We start from the raw sequence: 27,158 nt of genomic DNA on the forward strand, positions 1-27,158 counted from the left end.
AGCAACTATTTCTGTCTTACAATCTCTCTCCACCAGGTGTAGCACTTCTATCATCCTTTAAAAACAAGAAATGGACAGTGACTGGGGTAAGGGGGGAATACCTAGTCATTTGTTTCGTCATCATTGCATGCGATCATCATTCTCAAAGCCGCCCTAAAAACCTGATTCAAAATTCGACACAAACCCTCAAATAGGTATGTAATGACACATTATATAAACTCTTTATAGTGTTTTATTTACATTTTAGAGGCGATAAGGTGATAAGTTGGACAGATCGAGTGAAAAAAAGCAATTTTCCCACACAATATCTCTCCTTCTCACTATCACACATTAGTACGGGCTCATTGCCTGCTTGAATTATGCAGAAACGGGCAGCATTTAGGTTATGTAATTGATTCTGTTGGAAAGGGGAGAAATTGTGCTTTAAAATGGTATTGACATGACAGTTGATCTGGAAGTATTGCGTTTTGGGGGCGCTAAAATAAGGGCAATTGTACGGACCAAGGCGATGTACGAGTTTACGTAAATGTTGGGAGTCCTACAGCATTTCCTTCCAGAAGCCATGAGAAAATGGTCCGGCTGCGGACTATCTGTACTTACTGGTGGCACATCTTTTCCTACACTTAAATTACCCTTGCCTAACTATTGCGTCTGAAGCTGGGCTTGCAGCACAGCTATCCTTGCCATAATGCGATCGTTCTGTATATTATGAGTACAGCGACTGCAATTAGAAGGCCTCATGTTAATGTTACTACTTAGCTTCGGCTGGTGGAGGTCCTGACGAACCAAGTCCAGATAAAGCGTCCAGGGTTCAAAAAATTGAATGAAAAAAGTCGAGCGAGGGGAAAAAAATTAAAATATAAACGGCCATTAAAAAGTAAAAACCGTAAAATTGGCAGGTAGCAAAGTAAGGTAAGCAACAAACCGCACGTAAACAAGTTGTGACCGGAAAAGACAGTGTATTGGTGTATACTGACTTCTAATCCCCACTGATACGTATCAAACTAGTGTAGTGGCATTCCATTTTCAGTCCGCGCGTTGGCGACGCACTTCGCTCCTTCCTGAATCAAGGTAAGAAATAAAACACTTTTCTTTACGGTGATAATTCCGTTAGTCCATTCTACATTCTGTTATCGGCCTTAGATATCTTTGGTTACATTCCGTAACATCAGTGGTGGAAAAAGTACCCAATTGTCATACTTGAGTAAAAGTAAAGATACCTTAATAGAATATGACTCAAGTAAAAGTGAAAGTCTCCCAGTAAAATCCTACTTGAGTAAAAGTCTAAAGGTATTTGGTTTTAAATATACTTAAATATCAAAAGTAAAAGTATAAATCATTTCAAATTCCTTATATTAAGCCAACCAGAATTTGCACAATTTTCTTGTTTTTTAACTTTAATTATAGCCAGGGAACGCCCTAAAACTGACATTTACTAGATCAGAGGCAGTAGGGATGATCATGGTGAGTTAGACCATTTTTCTGTCCTGCTAAGCATTCAAAATATAAAGCATATTTTGGGTGTCAGGGAAAAAAATATGAAGTAAAAAGTACATTGTTTTCTTAAGGAATGTAGGGAAGTTGTAAAAATATAAATAGTAAAGTACAAAAACGAATTGAGTAGTACTTTAAATAATTTTTACTTAAGTACTTTGCACGACTGTGTAACATACTGTCACTGACTGTCTCCAAGTGCCACCCAGTCCTTGACTTGGGATGGAATAGGTGCAGGAGCTGTCTTTTTCCATGTCAGTCCATTCACTGAAATTCACAAATTACATTATGCTATAGTGACTTCTGATTATTCACTGTTAATTATTTCTCTATTACTATTATTATAGCCCAAATGAAATAGTAAGCATTATTGACACTGGAAAGCTACTGTGTCTGATCCCACGTAGACTTACCACCTCCTGCGTTGTGCCCTTGATCAAGGCACTTAGCCCCCCAAATATAACTGCACTGTTAGTCATATGTTGTCAACATGTGGTCAACCCTCCATTTGGAGAGCTTCTGGGTGTGCAGGCTTCGATTTTCATCCAGCCCTGAAACACCCAAGTCTGCTTATCAAGGTCCTGTTGAGCAGCTGATGTTTAGGCCACACTGTGGTTAGACAAGGGCTTGAACAAAAGTCTGCACACCCAGTAGCTCTCCTGGAGGATGGTTGCCACCCTTACTAAATACCTTTGTCTTTATAAAATGATTCCCTCATTCAATAAATCAGGAATCAAATGTATAAGGTAGGCTACTTCAAAGCAAAGTATCTAACTAGACATGATTATATATAAGGCTCAAATATCAACACAATTGCACACTCAATTTGTGCAAATATATACATACATAAAGTGTATCAGCAGATTTTGTGTGATTTCATTCATAGGAAAATTTTTGTGTGATTTCATTCATAGGAAAATAATTTGTTGGGGGGGGGGCAAACTTCAAAATAATCATTAGAAAGTTATTAGAGCAATGTATTTTGGGCAATGGTGTTCTACACTGCCCCCCCCCCCCCCCCCAACAATATATATTTTTAAATGTGTTAACAACCCAATATTGTTAATCAACCAGGTTCTCACCAAAATAGTTATATTATTAATGCCAATGCTGTTTTCTATGCTTGTTTTCTCTTAATACTGCGATACTGGTGCTATGTCGGATCTTATGAAGGTTGCCAGACTGGAGTAAAAGTATGTATTTGTCCATTTTTTTTTGTATGGTATCAATTAAGGTATTGATTGGGGAATGGGGTCACATCTTTATGATGGGAAATGTATCAATAAATATGGGGAAACAGAATTCCCCTGGTGCAACTGCATGGTATTTGCAACTATAATGAATCTGGACTAAGATCAATTAAGCCATATCAATGCAGTTAAACAGGTACATGTAATATAAAGAATTATGTTGGCTGACAAGGTCATTTCATGATAATTATTACAGCCGTGTCAGTGATTTTATATTCTTAGGCTATTGTAACAAAGCATAAGCCAGCATTATAGGCCTACTGCGTCTGCCCAGAGCCCTACTAAGCTTTCATGGCAACAGCCATTAGTGCTCACTTTTCAATGTATGAGCCCTGGTTAGAGTCCCTGTTGCAGCTTTCACTTTCTTCCTCTACATTGGTGGCAGTGTTGGGATCACGTCCAGCTCACGTCTAGTTCTGTGATCTAGCAATGGGAAGCATTCTGTTTTTCAACATTGTGTTGGGTGTAATTACATTGATATGTCGAGTGAACAATGGATAAGCAACAATGGGCGTGACAGAATTATTCAGTTAAGGTGTGATTAAGCCTTGCAGCAAAGATGCATGAAGCTGAATGGAAAGTGTTATGCCCTGACCAGTTATTCAGAAGAAAATCCTCTGTAACTGTTGAATTTACATACGTTAAGCAAACACATTCTACACATTTACAAAGGACCTGTTTAAAGTGTTATTACAACCATGGTGTTATTTTGTTACTGAAGCTTAAATATCAATAACCTAACAATGATCCACATCATATGGGTAGACAAATAATGTAAGTGTGTTATGCAGCAAAACACAACTATCCTTTTTTTTAGGTAGCAAACCAGTAATATGAATCACTGTTGATACATCCTGTTCTGATCTAATGAGATGGATGTAGGATTTCCTACGGCCTAGAATCAAAGCTTTTTTTTTCATTTCATACTCTCCTATACCACTGTCCCCTTTATCTTAAACCCCATAGGATGTAAATAAACACAAATATTTTATACAAAATAATTAATACAAAAGTCAAAGTTGTCTATAACATGAATACAAACAAGGTGAGCGTGTGTATCCCCATTCCCAAATCAAATACCTTTATGATACCAAAAAATGTAAATAATGATATGTCTTTGTCTCCAGTCTGGCAACCCTCATAAAATTCGAAATAGCCTCGTGTAAAATGCATTAAGAAAGAAATGGTGTAATGTAAACAAAAAAGTGGAGCCTTGTATTAAATGCATTGAAGAAAATTGTGTAATGTAGGCTCCACAAAAACACACCAAAAGTGCTGAAAAACTTTTTGTACATATTTCCACAAATTGAGCGTGAAATTGTGTTGCAACTATTCATGTTTCAGGAGAGCTCTATGCATAGCAAGTTGTTAGTCTCAGTCATTATTTCATACCTGCTGCTGAAATTATGCACTCTCTCTCTTCGGGCAACGGCCCACTCACAATGGCACACATGCTGCACCACAGACATGTACTGAAGGGTCATTCCGATAATGCCTGATATGTTTTTATTTTTATTGATTGATCATATTCAATAGTGTGCTTTCATGAATTATATTAGAGTTTATTTTTTTTTATGAGCTGGCGGACACCCAGACAGTTTTGTTTGTGTGGATGTGCTTACTATCGGCGAATAAACTATAAACTATCCAAATAAAGGAAGTTACACACTCCATGTATAATCTCCCAGCAATTTAATGGGTATTTACCGATGTTTCAGCATCACTGTGCCTTCCTCACGGCACAGTGAGGAATTATATTAACAACAATTATTACATTATTTTATGTGACTTTCATGACCTTACAAACCCTAATTTGACAATTTGGAACAGCGCATCTTGCCATTCAGCCTGGCGCATTTACAATCTGCGCAATCTCGAACAGCCTACTGTCACCCACAGATTCACAGACTAGCAGCAAATACATTTGAACGAAGCGGAATCAGGAAACGAATGCCCACTCTCCATTGCTATTCAATGAAGATCCTGCCTTCATTCCGCTTTGATCGACCTTTTCTGCCTCGGCGTGTGAATCTGTGCCAGCAATAGGCTATTTTTATAGACAAGCCAGGTCGTAATTCCCAAAAAATGAGAAGTGCCGGTAAACTCTGGCCTAAATCAAGGTCTGGTGCCGTCTGTAAACTGTCATCTGTGTACAGTATAGGCTATTAACGCATGGAGTCTTTTCTAGACAGATGTTATAACCATAGATAGTGGGCATCTCTGACACCAGACTTTAATTGACATTTTCCTCAATAGTACTAGTGCATATAATTTTACAACTAAAGTAAAAACCCTTGTCAAATATGATTGGCCTCCTCAAAGTTTGTCTCAGGAATCCCAGACCTAGGGCAGTATGCTTGAACATTGTTAATGTGGGAGGCAACCCGTCTACAATTAAGACTACAATAAATGAAGACTACAATAAAGTATTCAAACACTGATTTTATTCAAATGATCCTCAAATTTCTACAGTAGAGCTGATTGTTGTAGCCTACCTTAGTCAAGGTTTGGGGGTCAAATACACTCATGGTGGGTACTTTACTTTTATATAAAGATTACCACACTGTGGAAGTTAAGATATTTTAAGAAACAATGCTTTGACACACACCCTGTTTTTCAGATGTGCTCCGCCCAAATGGTCCTCATCATTTTGATTGGCATTGCCACCATTGAAACTGTGACTGGTTTTAGTGGTGGTGGTGTTGCCATGTCCTGTGACACAATGTTGCCCCAACATGGTTCTCCCACACCTGAGAGTGGTCCGTTTAGTGTCCCTAAACATTTCTGTTCCAGTGATGCAGGAGATGAGACTATAGGTAAAGATCAAAGCACCCTGAATGTGTGTGTTTGTGTGCATGTGCATGTGAATAAATGTGTGCAACTTGGAGTAAATTAATAAATGCATTTAAGAATAGAGAAGGCAATATTCTACATTTACACAGGAAGCCAAGTTCTGATATTTATTTAACTTATTGGTCTTTTGACTAATCAGATCAGCTCTGAAAAACATCTGACGTGTAAAGATCTAATGTGATTGGTCAAAATACCAATTAGTGGGGGGAAAAAACAGAATTGGGCTGCCTGTGTAAACGCAGCCCTTATTGGGCCTTGTCAGAGGAGCTTGATGAACCATGGGCTACGTAAGGTATTATATATGTGAAGCCTAATAGTGGATGGTACAGAACCCATTATACACTGAATAAAAATATAAACGCAGCATGCAACAATTTCAAAGATTTGACTGAGTTACAGTTCATATAAGAAAGTCAGTCAATTGAAATAAATAAATTAGGCCCTAATCTATGGAGAATACAGATATGTATCTGTTGGTCACAGATGCCTTTTTAAAAAAAGCTAGGGGCGTGGATCAGAAAACCAGTCAGTATCTGGCGTGACCACCATTTGCCTCATGCAGCATGACACATTTCCTTCGCATAGAGTTGATCAGGCTGTTTATTGTGGCCTGTGGAAGGTTGTCCCACTCCTCTTCAATGGCTTTGCTATGTTGCTGGATAATGGCCGGAACTATCAGGAATCAAGGTAAGAACCAGATGCAGACCGTGTCGAAGTAACAATGTTTATTACAGCAACAGGAGCAAAGTAACAGGACGACAGGCAGGGTCAGAGGCAGGCAAAGTGGTCAGGCGGGTGAGTACAGGGCCAGGACAGGCATGGGTCAAAAACCAGGAGGATGAGAAAAGAGAGACTGGGGAAAAGCAGGAGCTGACACAAAAACGCTGGTAAGCTTCCAGGATATCCGGGCCAGGTCGATAAGAAAGGCCTGTTCACAGAAGTGTTTTAGGGAGCGTTTGACAGTGATGAGGGGTGGTCGTTTGACTGCGGACCCATAACGGATGCAGGCAATGAGGCAGTGATCGCTGAGATACTGATTGAAAACAGCAGAGGTGTATTTGGAGGGCAAGTTGGTCAGGATAATATCTATGAGGGTGCCCATGTTTACGGATTTAGGGTTGTACCTGGTGGGTTCCTTGATAATTTGTGTGAGATTGAGGGCATCTAGCTTAGATTGTAGGACGGCCTGGTGGTTAAGCATATCCCAGTTTAGGTCACCTAGCAGAACGATATCTGAAGATATATGGGGGGCATTCAATTCACATATGGTGTCCAGGGCACAGCTGGGAGCTGAGGGGGGTCTAACAGGCGGCAACAGTGAGAGACTTATTTTTGGAGAGATTCATTTTTAAAATTAGAAGCTCTAACTGTTTGGGCATTGACCTGGAAAGTATGACTGAACTTTGCAGGCTATCTCTGCAGTAGATTGCAACTCCTCCCCCTTTGGCAGTTCTATCTTGACGGAAAATGTTGTAGTTGGGGATGGAAGTCTCCGAATTTTTGGTGGCCTTCCTAAGCCAGGACTCAGACACGGCAAGGACATCAGGGTTGGGGGAGTGTGCTAAAGCAGTGAGTAAAACAAACTTAAGGAGGAGGCTTCTGATGTTAACATGCATGAAACCAAGGCTTTTATGGTTAGAGAAGTCCACAAATAAGAGCGCCTGGGGACACACAGTTTCTGGGTTAACCTACATCACCCGAGGAACAGCCACGTAGAAAAACCCTGTTTCCGGCAGGAGAGGAAGAGTGACAGATAAATCCAGCAGCTAGGGAGTCCCCAATGTAGGTATCCGTAGCCATGTTCTCCGGTTCCTACAGAGAGTACAGATGTCCCCGGGATGGCGTGGCACTAGAGAGAAGGTCAATCCCGTAGTCGTAGGGTTGGTGTGGCGGAAGCGACGTGGCCTGGGCCTTTCTGAACACCTCCCGGAAGTCCTGGTACTCCGAGGGAATGGCAGAGATACGGGGCACCTTCCGAGCCCCCACGAAGACGTCCTGGGGCAGGTTGTGCTGACTTCAGGCAATGGGCGTGGTAGAACAGGCTCCAGCCCATAATGGCACCAGTAGACCTCTTAATGAGGGGATTGTGTCGCTGGGAGAATCCCAATACCACGGGAATCAGAGGGGATTTGATGAACAGGAACTGCATAGCCTCGCTGTGGTTCCCTGAAACACCCGTAGGTTGATGGGAGTGGTGTTGTGGGTCACTCGGGCCTATTGAGTGCCCATCCAGTGATCTTATGTCCATGTGAATGGAGAGGGGCTGAGTGGGGATGTTCAGCTCGGACGCCAGGGTAGTGTCCAAAATCCTCTCCCTCCATCATTCCTGTAATCGCCCATCGATATGGATGGTCAAAGCGATGAGGGAATCGAGCTCCGTAGGTAACTCCCGGGCTGAAAGCTCATCCTTGACCTCTTCCGACACGCCGTGCAGGAACATATCGAACAGTGCCTCTTGATTCCAAGCACTCTCCGCCAACGTGTGGAAATCTACCACATAATCAGCTACACTGCGGGAGTCCTGCCGAAGCTGGATTAGCCTCCGGGCGGCCTCTTGCCTGGAGAACGGGGCATCAAAGATCTTTCTCACTTCTCCCATGAATCCTTCCAGACTAGCGTATATGGCCGGCTGTAGCTCCCACACGGCAGTAGAGACGGTGAGAGCCCTCCCGGACATCATCGTGATGAGGTAGGCTATCTTGGAGAGTCCCGAGGGGAAGTATGAGGGCTGAAGCTCGAAGATGAGGGAACACTGAGCTAGGAACATAATTTGAGAGAAATAAGCTTTTTGTGCATGAGGAAAATTTATTTCAGCTCATGAAACACGGGACCAACACTTTGCATGTTGACTTTATATTTTTGTTCAGTATAGTTGGTATCTCCTACTAGGTTCCTCCTACAATAGATCACTATTTTTGTGTTTGAAAAGTATGAACCCGTCTATGTTTCTAATAATGTGTTACAGTGTCACTCAAAGCTGGTCCTGCCACGACGTTTAAAGGGTTTCTGTTGGAGGCTAGGGAACAGGATGGACCTCCTGCTGGCACCTTCACTCTGCTCACTCCCGCTCATAGCCGCCTTCTTCAGTGCGGTGGGAATCCAGTGAGTCTGCTCTAATAGAAGTGTTTTCCCCCTCTTGTTGTTTAGTTACCCTCTTATTGCAGTTTCTTTTACCCTCCTTATTCCTCATCTCACATGGTCAAACATCAGTCTCATGATCAGACAATGATACTGGTAAAAAGGTGTCATCAAGCTAAGGTGCTTTGAAATGAGCTGTATGACACCTTTGATGTCAGTCTGTCCATGACTGTAAAATGTGTGTGTAGGCAGCTGCTGTTACCCAACCAAACAACCAAGCCAAGACATTCATCGAAGCCAAGTGGAGAGCACCATACAAAGGAGTTTTCTATTTCAGGTCATTATTCATGTATTAATGAATGAATTTACTGTAATATGCTGTTGTCGCACTAGAGTAAAAGGGACATTCAGTCTTTAAGCATGTTTATTGATATTTTTCAGAGTCACATTTATTAAAGACATGATGAAATTCTGGATACCAGAGGCCATTAACATCACCACCTGTCCTACTACTTCTACTACTACTGTCACTCCTACTACTATCACTACTTCTACTACTGCTGTCACTCCTACTACTATCACTACTTCTACTGTCACTCCTACTACTATCACTACTTCTACCATCACTCCTCCTACTACTCCTGCTATCACGCCTCCTACTATCACTACTCCTACTATCACTACTCCTACTCCTGCTCTGCACACATCTGCACCCTCTACGTGTATGCTTATTAGCGCTCTCATTCGGCCTTCACTCTTGGTCATGAGTCTTCCAAAAGGCCAGACACTTTGGCATAAGGTAAGTCATAATATGGATTTCAATATTTTACTTCTAGTTCTTTCAGTGTCTTGTTTAGGAAAATCTCCATGACTTCGTACAGCTGGGGCCGTGTCCACAAAGCGTCCCAGAGTAGGAAATTGGTCGTAAGTGAGGAGAATATAGACATTTTACCTCTACAATGTTGAGTAAAAATAAACCTCTTCTTTAGTCATAAGAATCTCACCTTTCTATTTTTTTCTGGGGGGGGGGGGGGGGGGGCTCAACTTACTATTGAGAGTTAGAATAGTAGAATATACAAGGTGCAATTTCAAAATGTGATTGCCAATCAACAGTTTTTCTCTTATGTCAGTCACAAGCTATATTTCCATTAACGTGTCCAGTGATTCCCACCTATCGGTCTCATGAAGAATTGACAAATATTTGCCATATTCGAATAATTATCTCGTGCCAGTGTATTGCCACGGTACACTGGCACTCCTGTAGATGTGAAATAATTTGATGGTGAAACTTGCATCCAGCCAACCAGAAAAGCAAGGCAAGTTAAGGCTGTTTCCATTACACATGTTGCAATGTTTTTGTTGTTGCAACATTGCTTTTGTCATATAAACCTGGGTCATTGGAAACCTGTAGAACCTGTGTAGAAACCTGTGTAGAAATGTAGCAAACTGTTTTAAAACTGCTACATTTTCTCAGTGCCCCAATAGCAAAATGTGTAGAATTGTAGCAAACCTGCTTTGAAACATGTTTTCTGTGCCTCATGGCAAAATGCGTAGAATTGCAGAAAGTTAACTGAAGAAAGAACTGCAACAACAAAATCAGTAGAATTGCATGAAATTAGTAAAAACATTTGCTAAATCTTCTCTCTGCCTATGGCTAAATGTGTAGAATTGCAGCAAACTTGCTTTAAAACTGCAACATTGTCTCTGCACCCCATGGTCAAATGTGTAAAATTGCAGAAAATGTACTTTAAAAACGTCAAGATTGTGGCCACTCAAATGTTTTGCCCACCAACAAAACTTTACTTAGGGCCCCCAAATGGCTAGGGCTCGCCCTTTGTTTTATGAAACACTATCGGCAAGTGACTTGATGCTTACTGTGTTAAAGAGATTCAGAGTTGTTCAACAGGATGGATGAGTGAGTTGATATAATGGTAATTTTATAAAAAATGTAACATACCATCACACTGAATGATTCAGTGCAATATGTCGATCACATTATTCAGAATATCAGAAATGGTTTAGAAGAAGGTTTTGCATACCAACAAAGTGATCGTGTCATGCATAAACTATACCACATGCTAATGCAGGAACATTGCCTTTAAATTTCAATCACGCTGTAATGCTGAGCTTCGGCGATACGGAATGAACAGAGCTCTATATTTCCTTTGTGGTACCTCAAAATGTAATGATTACCATTATAAGTTGATTTTACTCCTGGTGCAGAGTTTGTCTGGGCAGTCTCTTAACATCACCATAAAACCTACTCTGAGCTGGGAGTTTTTTGTTGTTTAAACAGGTTCTGATAGGATTCATAGGACCGGTTCTGAGACTCTTTGTGGATACGAACCGGGATGTTTTGCTCTTTGGTCCTTCTGCACTTAGTCATGGTGTAGATGATTCTGGTAGCAGTACCTCTCCAACTGATCTTTTGTCTGGAAATGTTTAGTGTCTACAGTGCCATACTGTCTATTCTATTAGTATAATGCTGGGCAATGATTTGACAACAGTTGTTATTTTGTTGCAGTTGTTCAAGAAGTTGTTGTGTCCTCTCTCAATGGTTGCAGCCATCATTGCCTTTATTTTGTTGCTGCTATGGGAGCCAATACAAGTGAGTATCAATGACTTTATTTCAGCAATAAGCCCCAAAGGGGTGTGGTATATTGAGAAATATACAGTACCACGGCTATGAGCAGATTTTTAGGCACGATGTGTATATTTATATATGGCTGACAGCCAATCAGCATTCAGGGCTTGAACCACCCAGTTTATAATGTAATTTATACAACGGGTGGTTCTAATCCTGAATGCTGATCGGTTAAAACCGCATTCCAGCCCGTATCTATTCCACAAGTTACCACCGGCTAAATCTATGACGTTAAAATGCCTATTTACTCTGTTCCATCTCTCTGTGCAATCCGCTGTCTAATCAACCCAGCCAGGCACTATATAAGCTTGATTTCCCCTATAAAAAGCATCTAGACATTATCTCACATTTCTTTTAGACTAGCATCTAGTCTTCAACAGCGGAGATTTGTATAAACCTTGCGTTCTGTCTCTCCGACATTTGCAACATTGTTTTAATATTCAAATTTGATCTCCAGCTGTCCTATAGTAATTAACATGTAGGGGTCGGGACTAGAGAGAGGCAGGCAGTATTTCCCAGCCAGTCGAAATCATGAATCAGCTGGCATAATTTTAATGAAAATATACAAAGAACTGTCAATTGAAAAAGATCAAACTAAACGAAGTGCAGCTAGTTTGCAATCTTTATAGCTTCAGTTTGAAGTGATTTTGTTAGCTGTGTTGTTGGCTAGCTCCTTTGAACAATAGTGTCCTGACGAGAGAGCACATTTTCTATGCCAGGCAAAATCGTGCCTCATTAGCTCATTGTTATGGATGTTTCCAAATAAATGTCACTAGAAAACAGCTTAAACAAATGCAAATGCAGCTACTGTTGTTATTATTTTTGACGTTTGATGTGACTGTAAGTTAGCCTTAGTTGGCTAGCTAGCAAGCAAGGGATAAGTACGTTGCCAGCCAGTATGAAAATGGAACATTTAGAACGAAGGACGGGGTTGTGTCCATAGATACAGATGCCTCTGGCAACCGAACCAATAGAATGAACGACCAGCCGGCTTGGTTAGCAACCCTAGATTTGTGTCGGGACTATATCTTGTGGAAGGAAGAAATTGTATGAATAAATTAATCAAAATGAAGTTTTAAATGAAAATATGTCATTCATTATATAAATATATTGGTATATATATTGGATGCTGATTGGCTGAAACTGCATTCAAACCGTTTATATTTAAGTGATAATGCCCTCGAAGCCGGTATTTGGAGGATGTATTGGCACGGTTTGACGGTCCTCGACGAACACCAATTACAATAAAATCCTCCAAACACCAGCTTCGAGAGCATTATCACTTCAATATTAATGGTTTGAATGCAATTTCAGCCAATCAGCATCCAGGACCCAAACTACCCAGTTTATAATAGTGTATAGACTTTATTCCTGCCAGAACACTGTACTGCTTGTACAGGGTTGGGGTAAACTCCATGTTGAGATGAAATGTGAGTGTGACTTTGTCTTATAGATAACTCTTGTGGCTGTTGTTGGTGTGGCAATGGTCCTGAGCTTGGGACAAACGATTGTTGTTTTTCTACCCTTTGGGCCCAGCCATGAAATGTGAGTTCCTCAGATCAAAGCCTGAAAATGTGTGTTGAAAGTACCTGAATTGAACCTCACACTGGTAAAGATGTCATGTTATGTATATTTTTTCAGGAGGTCCATCTGTGATTTGGTTCTCAGAGTGATTGCCTTCACAACTGAGGTTTTTACCAGTAAGGAACTTCACCTTTTGATTTTAACTGAAGGAGAACAATATGTCATAGCTCATGTGATTCCATAGTTGACTCGTCAGATCTAACCTATATTTTACAAGAAATCATTCTCTTCTCGTTCGGTGGAGCCCTGTAAGGTTGTGAACAAAATCAACAATCTCTGAGTGTTAGATTAGTTCTGTAGAAGGCTCACTACAGTATACCTACCCTGTGTGTTGCTGTGTTGACAGTGAATAAGATCACATTTTCAGGTTTAGCCTACTCAACCTAGTTAGTAGTACAATGTAATACTCGAGCTACATGCGCTTTTCTCTCCTTCGGTATTTCTCATCCCTCTCTCTAACACAGTGGCGGCCATATTTGTGGGTCTGGAGGAAATTGAGAAGTGCTGCTCGATACACTGGCGCATGAAAGTGATGGGAGGGTATACAGCCTGGGTGGCTCTGTTTTACTTGATGTTCATATACCTCTGTTGCAACCGGAGTTACCAGAGGAAAAGTAAGATTTGTGAATATTAAGCAGGTTACTGTTTTTTGTCATGAATCTTGTTCTGGAGGCAGCTCTGAATAGTGATAACCCTAATGCTTTTTCCCCAATTTCTTTTTAACAATATAGCCAATTTTTACTTTTCATCTGGCCTATCTAAGGTAAGATTGCTCAGTTCTGCCTCTAGGACAAGAATCATGACAATAAATGTCATCCTGTGAACATTAACGTCTCATCTCACCGTTCAAGATATTGGCATTTCTTAAAAATGTAAGTCGATTTTAATATGGTTTTGTCTTCTCTTCACCTCGCAGGAAATGCAGGAATTGATGACAAATGGATTGTGCCAAAGAGAACGGTAAGTAATCGTATTATAAAGGTCACTGTGTTGCCTCCACTTTCAATCTAATATCACAAAATACTTATCATAAGAATGTTTTTTTATATATATAATGATCCAATGATTGGATGATCGAATACATGTGGGGAGGGGGTGCTTTGAAATGCAATGTGTCAAAACACATTTTCATGTCACTTTTTAAAATTGTAGTAATTTTTTCATCTTCTTTTCAGACACTCTCTTTTGAAAAAATCCTCAAAGTTATCCTCGTTCTGGGCAACTTGGGTTTTACAGTGGCTCTTATCATTGGAATATATACTTATGAGACATGAGGACGGTGTAAAGCAATGGGGTTTGCGTCATTACATTAAAACATGTATTATGGCAGTAGGTTTATACTGTAGATATGTGTTATCCACTTGGTAACATACTGTATGTCACACATGCACTTTAACCCTTGTTTATCATTCTTTATTTTTGGTTTGGGTTACAATACACGTTTATACTGTATCATGAATACTTAGATGTTTTACTATAGCTACATTTCCATCCATATGGCGACAGATTTTCATGCGAATATTCTAAAATCCACATAGAACAATACGCTCATTTTCCCACCAGAGTTGTTTTCATCAAATTGACTTGTTGCACATAAAATGATGTGTGTGATGACGTAGTGCACGTAAAAATACATTTTGCGGTTAAATTCCCATGTACCGAATAAAAAATACAAGTTAAATGGGTTTCAATTGCATTTTCAACTCTACTAATGATTTTCTCACCCAAAACTGTATGTTATATAGCAAGTGTGCACTCTGGTATTGGCAATGTGCTCTAGTCAACAGCGCACAGATTTAGTGCACTGTTGGCTAGAGCACACATATAGCCTATACATCAAGGGTACTACGAGGTCCGGAGCCTGCTGGTTTTCTGTTCTACCTGATAATTAATTGCAAATACCTACATTAGGGACGCTTGTGGCAGCTCCCTTCTGATTGATGAGGATTTTCATAAGCCTTCCATAAGCTTCTCACAATAAGTTGGGTGAATTTTGGCCCATTCCTCCTGACAGAGCTGGTGTAACTGAGTCAGGTTTGTAGGCCTCCTTGCAGCACACGCTTTCTCAGTTCTGCCTACAAATGTTCTATGGGACTGAGGTCAGGGCTTTGTGATGGTGTTACAGGAATTATATTCCTCTATGTTTTAATACCCAATTAAAATTAAACACTGTCAATTCCTAAGAATTTGTAAGACTCTTATTTGTATAAAATGGACAGAGACCAGTCTCTAATATCAACCAGCTGCGTTTATTCTCGAGAGTACTGAACATGATACAGTTTACCACAGATTATAAACTGAAAATGACGTCATTAGTTTTCGTAACACCCCGTCTCATCAACCAGCAGTACAATGGCTGTATAGTTCTCAAGCCTTCCCACATCGTCTCTCCCTACTAAGATAATTTACGACGCAAGCCAAGGTCTGCCTGTGTAGATAAGCATTCTAGCCAGCCTGGCTATAAATTCATTCATTTCTACCAAGGAACAGACAGTCATTGTTCTACTTCTTGATTATATTTACACGCATTATATTCAGTACTAGGATTATAAAGAAAATTAATATATATACAGTAACATAATAGTATTCTGATTAGTCAGTCCTGATTGAAATGTATACATAATTAGTCATTATTGATCAAAAATTCCCTTAACAGATGGCCACTCCAATACCTTGACTTTGTTGTCCTTAAGCCATTTTGCCACAACTTTTTGAAGTATGCTTGGGGTCATTGCCCATTTGGAAGACCCATTTGCGACCCAGCTTTAACTTCCTGACTGATGTCTTGAGATGTTGCTTCAATATATCCACATACTTTTCCTCCTCATGATGCCATCTATTTTGTGAAGTGCACCAGTCCATCCTGCAGCAAAGCACCCCCACAACATGATGCTGCCACCACCGTACTTCACGGTTGGGAGGGTGTTCTTCAGCTTGCAAGCCTCCCCCTTTTTGCTCCAAACATAACGATGGTCATTATGGCCAAACAGTTCTATTTTTGTTTCATCAGACCAGAGGACATTTCTCCAAAAAGTATGATCTTTGTCCCCATGTGCAGTTGCAAACTGTAGTCTGGCTTTTTTATGGCGGTATTGGAGCAGTGGCTTCTTGTTTGCTGAGCGGCCTTTCAGGTTATGTTGATATAGGTCTCGTTTACTGTGGATATAGATACTTTTGTACCAGTTACCTCCAGCATCTTCCCAAGGTCTTTTGCTGTTGTTCTGGGTTTGATTTGCACTTTTCGCACCAAAGTATGTGTCTCTTCCCCGAGTGACGGCTGTGTGGTCCCATGGTGTTTATACTTGCATACTATTGTGTGTACAGATGAACGTGGTACCTTCAGGCATTTGGAAATTGCTCCCAACGATGAACCAGACTTGCGTATGTCTAAAAAAATGTTCTGAGGTCTTGGCTGATTTCTTTTGATTTTCCCATGATGTCAAGTAAGAGGCACTGAGTTTGAAGGTAGGCCTTGAAATACATCCACAGGTACACCTCCAATTGACTCAAATTATGTTAATTAGCCTATGTCATGGAAATTTCAAGATTATGTTATAATGCTTGTATTGCATTATAATGGTTGTTTTATGCAACAGAATAGAGTATTCTGTTAACTATTGTGTGTGCGTTCTACTGAGGATGGGCCTCTATGAGATAACACTGACAGAGGAGATTAACGATGTCTTTGGGTGATAAAACCTAAAGAGCATTCCAGAGAACATGAGTTCATGTTTGTGCCATACCGTACTAGAGTGAGATGGTTCCAGTTTGGAGTAGGAGGACCAGACACTGGTCTACACAATGAAAACGGTTGACACAGCAGATGCTGTCTGCTATGTATTATAGATATCTTTCATAGAATGGTCACAAGGCTAAGATTTCTATGTATCTGTTGTTCGTCATGTAGGTTGAGAGGAGTGTATCTTGGCTGTAAAAGACCTTTGTACTTTTGTTTATTCACTCTCAACAGTTCATTAGAAATGGTGAGTCATTGAAAGTCATTGCTATTGCAAAGCTCTTACTATTAAAGGTATAGTTTAAGTATAACTCTGACTTGTGTGAAAGGTTTGTCTCTCCTCGTTTGATAAGACAGAAATTAACCACCACACCTATCAGAAGCTTCTAAAGCTATGACATCATTTTCTGGAATTTTCCAAGCGGTTTAAAGGCACAGTCAACTTAGTATATGTAAACTTCTGACCCACTGGAATTGTGATACACGGAATAATAAGTGAAATAATCTGTCTGTAAACAATTGTTGGAAAAATTACTTGTGTCATGCACAAAGTAGATGTCCCTAACGGACTTGCCAAAACTATAGTTTGTTAACAAGAAATTTGTGGAGTGGTTCAAAAATGAGTTGTGGCATGTCTTGTGGCATGTCTTGTCGGGTATGCATGGGTGTCCAAGCTGTGTGCCAGTAGTTTAGACAGACAGCTCGGTGCATTCAACACCTCTCATAAATAAAAGTATTGATGAAGTCAATCTCTCCTCCACTTTCAGCCAGGAGAGATTGACATGCATATTATTAATATTAGCTCTCTGTGTACATCCTCTGTGTACATCAGCCGTGCTGCCCTGTTCTGAGCCAATTGCAATTCTTCTAAGTCCTTTTTTGTGGCACCTGCCACACGACTGAACAGTAGTCAAGGTGCGACAAACTAGGGCCTGTAGGACCTGCCTTGTTGATAGTGTTGTTAAGAAGGCAGAGCAAATCAAAGTTTATTTGTCACGTGCGCTGAATACAACAGGTTACAGTGAAATGCTTACTTACAGGCTCTAACCAATAGCATCGCTTTTTATACACCAACTTCTCCCCATCTTAGCTACTACTGCATCAATATGTTTTGACCATGACAGTTTACAGTCTAGGGTTATGCCAAGCAGTTTAGTCATCGCAACTAGCTCAATTTCCACATTATTTATTACAATATTTAGTTGAGGTTTAGGGTTTAGTGAGTGTTTTGTTCCAAATACAATGCTTTTATTTTTAGAAATATTTAGGGATAACTTATTCCTTGCCACCCAGTCTGAAACTAACTGCGGCTCTTTGTTGAGTGTTGCAGTCATTTCAGTCGCTGTAGTAACTGACATGTATAGTGTTGAGTCATCCGCATACATAGACACTCTGGCTTCACTCAATGTCAGTGGCATGTCGTTAGTAAAAAAAAAAATTGTAAAAAGCAAGGTGGCCTAAACACACTACTCTGGGGAATTCCTGATTCTAACTGGATTATATTTGAGTGGCTTCCATTAAAGAACCCCTGTGTTATGTTAGACAAGTAACTCTTTATCCACATTATAGCAGGGGGTATAAAGCCATAACACATACGTTTTTCCAGCAGCAGACTATGATCAATAATGTCAAAAGTGGCACTGAAGACTAGCAAGCCATCCCCCACATCAATTTCTCTCAGCCAATCATCAGTCATTTGTGTAAGTGCTGTGCTTGTTGAGTGTCCTTCCCTATAAGCATGCTGAAATTCTGTTGTCAATATGTTTACTGTGAAATAGAATTGTATCTGGTCAAACACAATTTCTTCCAGAAGTTTACTAAGGGTTGGTAACAGGCTGATTGGTCGGATATTTGAGCCAGTAAAGGGGGCTTTACTATTCTTGGGTAGAGGAATGACTTCAGATTCCCTCCAGGCTTGAGGGCACACACTCTCTAGTAGGCTTAAATTGAAGATGTGGCAAATAGGATTGTCAATATTGTCTTCTATTATCCTTAGTGACTCCGGTGGCTTGTCATTGTTAATAGACAACAATAATTTTTTTCACCTCTTCCACACTGACTTTATGGAATTCAAAAGTAACATTTTTGTCTTTCATAATTTGGTCTGATATACTTGGATGTGTAGTGTCAGCTTTTGTTGCTGGCATGTCATCCCTAAGTTTGCTTATCTTTCCAATAAAAAAGTAATTAAAGTAGTTTACAATATCAGTGGGCTTTGTGATGAATGAGCCTTCTGATTTAATGAATGAAGGAGCCGAGTTGGCTTTTTTTCCCAAAATTTCATTTAAGGTGCCCCAAAGCTTTTTTACTATCATTCTTTATATAATTTTTCTTTGTTTCATATGTAGTTTATTGTTATTTAGTTTAGTCACGTGATTTCTTAATTTGCAGTACGTTTGCCAATCAGTTGGGCTGCCAGACTTAATTGCCATACTTTTGCCTCATTGCCATACCATTTGCCTCAAATTGCTAGTTCACAGTTGGAAATGAGAACTTGTTCTCAACTGGCCTACCTGGTTAAATAAAGGTGAAATAAAATAAACAAATAAAAATCCCTCTCAAACATACAATTTTTCAATTCCTGATCAGTTCAAGGGGATTTAACAGTTTTTACAGGCATTTTCTTAATTGGTGCGTGCTTATTAGTAACTGGAATAAGTAGTTTCATAAATGCGTCAAGTGCAGCGTCTGGTTGCTCCTCATTACACACCACAGACCAGCAAATATTCTTCACATCATCAACATATGAATCACTACAAAACTTATTGTATGACCTCTTATATACATTTTAGGCCCAGCCTTTAGAACTTTGGTTTTCCAAGATATGGCTATAATAGTGTGATCATTACATCCTATGGATTTGGATACTGCTTTCAAGCAACTATCTGCAGCATTATTAAAGATGTGATCAATTCATGCGGATGATTTCATTCCTGTGCTGTTTGTAACTACCTTGATAGGTTGACTGACAACCTTATCCAGGTTGCAGGCACTGGTTACAGTTTTAAGTAATTTCCTGAGGTGGCAGCTTGATGATAGCCAGTCAATATTTAAATCCCCCAGAAAAGATACTTCTCTGTTGAGATCACATACATTAGAAATCATTTCACACATATTATCCAGATGCTGACTGTTAGCACTTGGTGGTCTATAGCAACTTCCCACAAGAATGGGCTTTAGGTGAGGCAGATGAACCTGTAGCCATATTACTTCAACAGTATTTAACATTAGATTGTCTCTAAGCTTTACAGGAATGTGGTTCTGAATATAGACGCAACACTTCCTCCATTGGCATTTCTGTTTTTTCGGTAGATGTTATAACAATGTATTGCTACCACTGTATCATTATCTAAGTGAGTTTCAGAGATAGTCAGAATATGAATGTCATCTGTTACAAGAAAGTTATTGACTTCCTAGGCCTTGTTTCTCAGGTATATATGTTAATATGGGCTATTTTTAGCACTTTTCTAGGTTGCTTGATTGTTTTTAATGCTTTACTGGGAAGCTTATCAGAGGTAGACTTAATCATGTTATTTACATTGGAGCTGATAGTGCAGGGTGAGCTGAATAAAGTGGTCTTCCTACTATTGCACACTGCCTCAGTGCTAATAATATAACTCTGGTTTATAGGCTCATGATTACTGCTTACAATAGATGTAGGATAAACAGATGTATTCGGTGCCATTATGGGTACATAAATTAAATTACTTACATTGTGTTTGCCAATGCCCCTAAGATCATGTACATTTGATGCAGCATTATGATGACTCATTGTCACAATGGTAGGGATTAACTGGTCTTGGATCATTTACCAGTCATTGTTTCAACGCAGCCTTGAAATGCGTGTACCAAAATGATTTGGATGGACTCCGTCATTCCTGTAGAGTATCGTCTGTTTTCAGAAGGTGTCAAAGGTATCAATAAAAGTGACTCCAGCAGAGCTACAGTAGTCTTTTAGCCAGATGTGTAATGCCAGCAGGCTGCTCAATCTTTCACACCCGCGGCACAACGATGGTACTGGACCTGATATTATTGCCAGTTTTTTGAAGTCTTTTAATGCTAAAATCAGTTCTTTAAAATCCATTTTCAAATGTTCCTATCTAGCCCTCCTGATGTTGTTTGACCCCACATAGACTACGACAGTGTCAGCTCCCGGCATCTGTGGTAGAACAGTCGGAAACAGCCTTGTTATGTCCTGTACTTGTGCTCCTGGGTAGCACAGGGTTTTTGCCTTGGGGACAGAGATGTTTCTCACCATAGAGCTGCCTATGATGACAGCTGGTGATGTTGAATGGGTCGTTCTCTCAGGCAGCTTCATGGTCTGGTGAGGCTGGGAGCTCCGAGGATCTGAACCCGAGGTAGAAGCCACCAGAAAGGGAGACAGAGCCGAGGACCAAGACGCAGGTACCTCCGGTTCCGATCTTGATTGGGAAGCCACCAAGGACGAAGGCGCCAGATCCTCTGGATGCAGTGAGGCAAAGCTGTTTCTGGTCTGTGTCAGTTCCGGGCTCCGCATCTCCATGGAGATCCCCGTTGCCAGAGGAGTCCGTCTTCGACTTCCACGGCGAGTGACAGACCTCCATGGCTGGTTGGTTGGGTCGAGATCAGCGCCGTTCTCCAGGGAAGTGGGAGACCCCTTCAGGGATGGAACCCTGCTTGCCACCGGCCAGTCGGCTGTGGAGAGCCGACACGGCGGCGAAACTTCCACCAGAGAAGAGTGGCGTCCGGCTACTGGGGTGGAAGAACAATAAAAAATAGGTGGGTGTGGGTTCCCCAGTAGCTTATGTAGGTTTGCTACTTGCTTACTAAGAGTATCTACTTCGCTCCTGTAGTCCTCTGCAAGCAAGCAGTTGCTACATTGAAAATCAGTGCGGTCCACATTGTGGCGGAACAAAGCAAAGTAAACGCAGCTCCTGCAACACTGGAACATTCACCAGCAGCCTCCATTTGAGACCGCCGAGCCAGCTAGGCTTTCACGTCTCTCCTCTATACGGAATCTGTCAGGATCCCGGGACAGATAGCAGCACTCACAGCAATTTAAACCAACAGAGCCGCAGGATTCAAAATAAAATAAAAGTATATAAAAGCTTTAAAATCGAGGTCTTTAGTTCAGGTTTCAGCGTTCAACAGGTTTCAGTTTCGGCGTTTGACAACAACAAACATGCGTTGCGCTCTGATATGGTTGGTTCAATGCCTGATTAAAGGAAAAAATTAAAACCTCTCTAGGGTATGTGGGACGCTAGCATCCCACCTGACCAACATCCGGTAAAATTGCAGCGCGCCAAATTCAAAATACAGGAATACACATATTAAGCATTCATAAAATATACAAGTGTTATACGTCGGCTTAAAGATTAACTTCTTGTTAATCCAGCCGCTGTGTCAGATTTCGAAAAGGATTTACGGCGAAAGCATACCATGCGATTATCTGAGGACAGCGCCCCCATGTAAAAAAGCATACAAACATTTACCAGACAAGTAGAGGAGTCAATAAAGTCCCTCTTTATGTCCCAAAAACTCAGTTTTGTTGGCGTGTTTTGATCAGTAATCCAATGGCTCCAAGGCGGTCACAACAGGCAGACGAATACATAATAAAAGTACCGGTAAAGTTTGTCGAAACATGTCAAAAGATGTTTATAATTAATCCTCAGGTTGTTTATTGTCTTTATAATCAATAATATTTCAACCGGACAATACCGTTTTCAATTGAAAGGAAAAATAACAACAACAAAAAAACAAAATCAGGTCTGCAAACTTCCTCTGTTCTCTGACCAAAATGGCTTTTTACTCATCGTTTTTCAAAATAAAAGCCTGAAACCATGTATAAACACTGTTGACATCTAGTGGAAGCCATAGGAACTGCAATCTGAATCCTAACCCATTGGATTCTCTATAGGCATTGAGTTGAAAAACAGCCACATGAAAATAATTCCACTTCCTGGATGGATTTTTCTCAGGTTTTCACCTGCCATATCAGTTCTGTTATACTCACAGTCATTATTTTTACCAATTAAATGCACACCCTAGCTTCTGGGCCTGTGTAACAGGCAGTTTACTTTGGGCACGCTTTTCATCTGGAGGTGAAAATATTGCCCCCTACCCAAGAGATGTTAAAAAATGCAGTGGAACTGGCTTCGAGATCCAGAGTTGAGTTTGAAGGGCCTACATGATGAGATTATGAACAAAGGAGCAAGATCATTTTTATTTGTCAAACGGCAGCCAAGCATCGATGATCATGTCACCAGAATAAAAACCTCTATATTTATTGGAAAGGAGCATCAAGCTCATCATCTTGCACTTGCACCTTGCACTTGCACCCTGTGAAGTTCATCATCATTTACTTAATCTGTTCCTGATAAACTGCATGGTTTCCTGAGTTGTAGTGGGAGTACAATGCACAATGTAATCACGTGACTCCAAATTTGCTTGGATATGATGGTTATTATATCAGTATTTGCACATAAAGGCGTTTCTATCGCAAGTTCTCGCATAATACATTTTACCTACATAAAAAGATCCCAACATATCGAATGAAGAAATTGTCAGCGTTTATAAAATTGTACCGAAACGTTCTGTTTCCATCACAGCGTCGTGATTTTTTTTTTATACAGTATGACTATACGCTCATGAAAACTGTGGATGGAAACGTGATCACTGTCAAATATTTATTTGTCTACAATACAGCCTCTTGTAGAGCATTGATGTTGCTCTGAAAGGTCAAATATTTTACTATCTGCAATAACAATGTATGAAGTAGCCTGCAATAAAAGGGTCAAATTTCCAATCTAACTGTGTGCATGCACTAAAGACACAATAACAGTGCGAAATCTTCTGTTTAATACTTCCTTATTCCTTCTGTCTGCACTACCACTTCCCCTACCGTTGCAGTTGCTCTGTTGTTGTTCTGTTCCCTTTCCAGAGAACTCTGAAAGATGACGCTATCAGTAACCACACAAATTTTCCTTATACCCATCATGATGTTGCTACAACCTAGCCTATGAAGGAAAGTTTCCAACATAGGTGCACACAGGTCGAGAGACAAATTTGAGATGACAGTGACACACTTACCTGCATCTAGCTGATATAGGGTGTAATCATTGGTCCAACAGTTGCAAAGTTTCGATTGGACAACTGCAGGTGTTTATCCCCGTTTTTATTCAGTTTGCTTCCCTTTAAGAAACATTTTTCAACAGAATCGGCGGAATGAATATACCCCTGATCATGCGTAAACACAGTTCACTTTCATAGCAGCCATGTTGTATTCTTTCTTGCATCAATGCACTCTCCTCTTCCCACTTCTTCCCTTTGCTTCTGTACTTTAACGCACAACACTGTATGTGACCAGGAAAAAAAACTTTCCAAGCTAAACCCCTACACAGCCTACATCGTTGGCACCATATTAGCTAAACTAACGTCATGGTCAGCATAGCTAATAGAACTAACGCGTTAGTAAACCCATTACAATCATGCAGTAACGTTACGGTGTACAGTCAGTAAGCCTTTATACCAGCGGGTCCAAGTGGCAATATATTATTAATACCAAAAGCTTACCATGACTTGCAAAAGTTCCAGTGTTGTGTTGGAAAGTCATAGCCAGCTAACTAACATAGCATCCCTCTGTTTGAGCAGAGTGTTTCAGTAAGATAGACTAGCTAGCTGCATTTGCTAACTAAGTGAAACTGAAGAGAAAAAAATGACAATATTTCTCTCTCTCTCTACTTCTCTCTTGCTTCTTCATTTTGGAAGAATTTTATTTGTTAACTGTTCAACTATTGTCTTTCTCTCTTTCTTTGAGTCAACTACTCACCACGTGTTATAAACTACAGTACTAGCTAGCTGTAGCTTATGCTTTCAGTACTAGATGAATTCTCTGATCCTTTGATTGGTGGACATGTCAGTTCATGCTGCAAGAGCTCTGATAGACTGGAGGATGTCCTCAGGAAGTTGTCATAATTACTGTGTAGGTCTATGGAAGGGGGTGCGAAAATATCAAATCCAACTTCTGAAGAGGTCGTCTGTAGTCTATAGGCACCCTGACCCTCCCATTGACTTAGAGTGGCAGGTACAGCACAGTTGACTGAAGCCGTATGTATGTAGCTGCAGAAACATGACAGAAAGTAGAATCTAAAAGGTCCAGTAAGACATGGCACGCAGCCCTTGACAAGTGTTGGTGGTTTTCATCCAGGAGGAGAAAGTGGCTAGAGCTGCTCTCATTTCCCCTTTGACAAGTGAAAGCAGTTCCTAAACTGGGAGGAAATTGAGGGAGAGAGCAGAACATGGCGTGAGTACATTTCCGACGAGAAGGCAGTTCAAGTTCAACTGCATCAAAAGTGTTAAGTTCCTTGTTTGAGTATGTCTTGAGTCGGTACAATTTCAGTGAATAAGTACAAGAGTATCATAACCAATGAATTTGTACACTGACAATATACAAATCAAGGCACTATTCACAATCCATTGAGAACACTGTTCAGGTCTTCTCATAAGGAGACCTGGGAAAAGAAAGGTGCAATAACCTGCAGTTTTTCCCTCATGAAATCAAGGAAGTATTTCAAAAACAAAAATAAAACATCCATGGAGTCCATGCGTCCGTGCAAAACGCAACACAAAGTTGATTTAAATTGTCTCTTAAAAAACCACAGTATATTATTTGTCGACAAAGTGATTGGTGACACATTCTGTTTTTATCAGTCATAAGTGTATAAAACGCACGTCCATGGTTGGTTTCCATGGCAACATCGACACTAACAGACTCCATACTGTATCCTCCAGGCCGTGGGGACCACCATAGATATCCAGTTCTGAATTAAATTATATTGTGCCTCCTGTCTGTGTCAGGTCTTGTCTACATAGGGGATGTCTGGGTCTGAGAACCGTCTGAAGGCCTTGCTGGCGGTCTGGAGGCTCTGTGGAGGGGAGATGGAAAGGGAGAGGGAGGAGATGAACATCTGGGCTGATGTACAGGGACAGGGACTGGATGCTGTCTTTGCGTCGGGCGGGCTCGTCCCGCCTCTTCATCATGTTAAAACCGCCACTGGCGGGGGGGTGAGGTCCTCAGTGTTGGGGGTGCGAGTGGATGCCCGGGGGCAGCTTCACCGTGTTGGGGATGATGGGGCGGTGGCGTTGAGGCTGGACCTGGGAGGTGGAGCCAAAGGCAGAGGCAACAGCGGAAACGAGGTTGGGGGGAGAGGAACACCCCCCTGGTGACAGGTCTCTGGGCCAGGTCAGAAGGCTTGGGAGGGCAGTTCGGCTTGGCCTTACGCAACAGGACAACACCTCTCCCTGGAAGAGATGGATGAGAGAGAAAGAGGCTCATATCAATACCAAAACATGCCACCATGTAGAGAGCTCTATTCCAGTGGGCAGTCAGATAATTTAGAGATTAATATATTCCCCCCCAGATTATTTTGAACGGTTGCCTTTCTGTTTTGTATGTGTTAACTATTGTATTAAAGCAGCTCTTTGTAGCACTATTCACTAACTCTCATAGGATAATTCTGCTTCAAATTCAGTAGACCAACCTCAACTCTCTTGTGTTTGTCGTGCAAGATCAAATGCACCTATGTGTGGTCTCAATTAAATAGAAAGTTGTCTTTCCATGAAAATCAACTTCCTAAATATTATAGGCATTAGTTAAGGTTCGGTCAATGTAGCTCAAGTCAAGTGTCCACTATTACAATTAGCTTAGTTAAATTAAATTTCAACTTACTCTGCCGAATGTCCGTAGGATTGGTCCTTATTCAGGGGAAAATTAAGAAGAAAAAAAACATCTAATAGAACAAAAATTAAACAGAGTTTCCAAACATGGGTCTGTTGTACATCCACTTTCTCTCCGCTTACCTCAAGTCCTGCACGTGCGCCATACCTGCACAAAAAAAAGCAAGAACTTATATTTTGAGAGGAAGAGAGGAACTGACTTCGCTGAGGAACTCTGTATGTCTACAACAGACCCACATTTGGAAATTCTGTTTAATTATATGTTAAATTAGATGTTTTTTTTCTCAAATTCCCCCCTGCATTAGGGTCAAGCCTACAGACAATTGACAGAGTAAGTAAGTAATTTATTAAGGATCCCCATTACTCTTCCTGGGGTCCAGCAAAATTAAGGCAGTTATATACAATTTTAAATATTACATTACTTTTCACAACACACACGTATGTTCCCTCAGGCCACTACTAAATCACATACAGAGCATTCGGAAAGTACACAGACCCCTTGACTTTTCCACATTTTGTTACGTTACAGCCTTCTGAAATGTATGAAATCTTTTTTCCCCTCATCAATCTACACACAAAAATACCTTATTTACGTAACTATTTAATTTGAGATCAGGTGCATTCTGTTTCCATTGATCCTCCTTCAGATGTTTCTACAACTTGATTGGAGTCCACCTGTGGTAAATTCAATTGATTGGACATGATCTGGAAAGGCACACACCCGTCTATATAAAATCCCACAGTTGAAAGAGTTTGTCAGCTCCAAGACTGTATTGTGTCGAGGCACAGATCTGGGGAAGGGTAC

The 27,158-nt window shown here is 40.7% G+C and overlaps 1 protein-coding gene across 3 annotated transcripts; it reads left to right on the forward strand.

The window, feature by feature from the left end:
• Nucleotides 1-7: 7 nt before the first annotated feature.
• On the forward strand, nt 8-15,086 carry LOC110498532 (putative ferric-chelate reductase 1). 3 transcript variants are annotated; one of them, XM_036959635.1, is made up of 12 exons: nt 8-194; nt 5,365-5,560; nt 8,563-8,699; nt 8,924-9,012; nt 9,117-9,474; nt 11,200-11,283; nt 12,773-12,864; nt 12,961-13,019; nt 13,368-13,517; nt 13,635-13,666; nt 13,820-13,863; nt 14,079-15,086. In XM_036959635.1, exons 2-12 carry the CDS (start codon nt 5,365-5,367, stop codon nt 14,269-14,271), a joined length of 1,434 nt encoding a protein of 477 aa, XP_036815530.1. In that variant the 5' UTR covers nt 8-194; the 3' UTR covers nt 14,272-15,086. The 3 variants fall into 3 exon arrangements, with proteins under 3 accessions (XP_036815530.1, XP_036815525.1, XP_036815572.1); XM_036959630.1 differs by lacking the exon at nt 8-194 and adding an exon at nt 721-1,071; XM_036959677.1 differs by lacking the exons at nt 8-194; nt 13,635-13,666 and adding an exon at nt 724-1,071.
• Nucleotides 15,087-27,158: the final 12,072 nt, after the last annotated feature.

Source organism: Oncorhynchus mykiss, chromosome 1 (genome assembly GCF_013265735.2).
Source record: "Oncorhynchus mykiss isolate Arlee chromosome 1, USDA_OmykA_1.1, whole genome shotgun sequence".
Taxonomy (NCBI): domain Eukaryota; kingdom Metazoa; phylum Chordata; class Actinopteri; order Salmoniformes; family Salmonidae; genus Oncorhynchus; species Oncorhynchus mykiss.

Bases quoted from the DNA above. Each gene is read 5' to 3' on its own strand.
- LOC110498532 (XM_036959635.1), top strand. From the start codon at position 5,365: ATGTGCTCCGCCCAAATGGTCCTCATCATTTTGATTGGCATTGCCACC. The intron at 9,475-11,199 runs GTAAGTCATAAT...ATTTTGTTGCAG, and splicing joins GCCAGACACTTTGGCATAAG to TTGTTCAAGAAGTTGTTGTG. The intron at 13,518-13,634 runs GTAAGATTTGTG...TTAACAATATAG, and splicing joins CCGGAGTTACCAGAGGAAAA to CCAATTTTTACTTTTCATCT.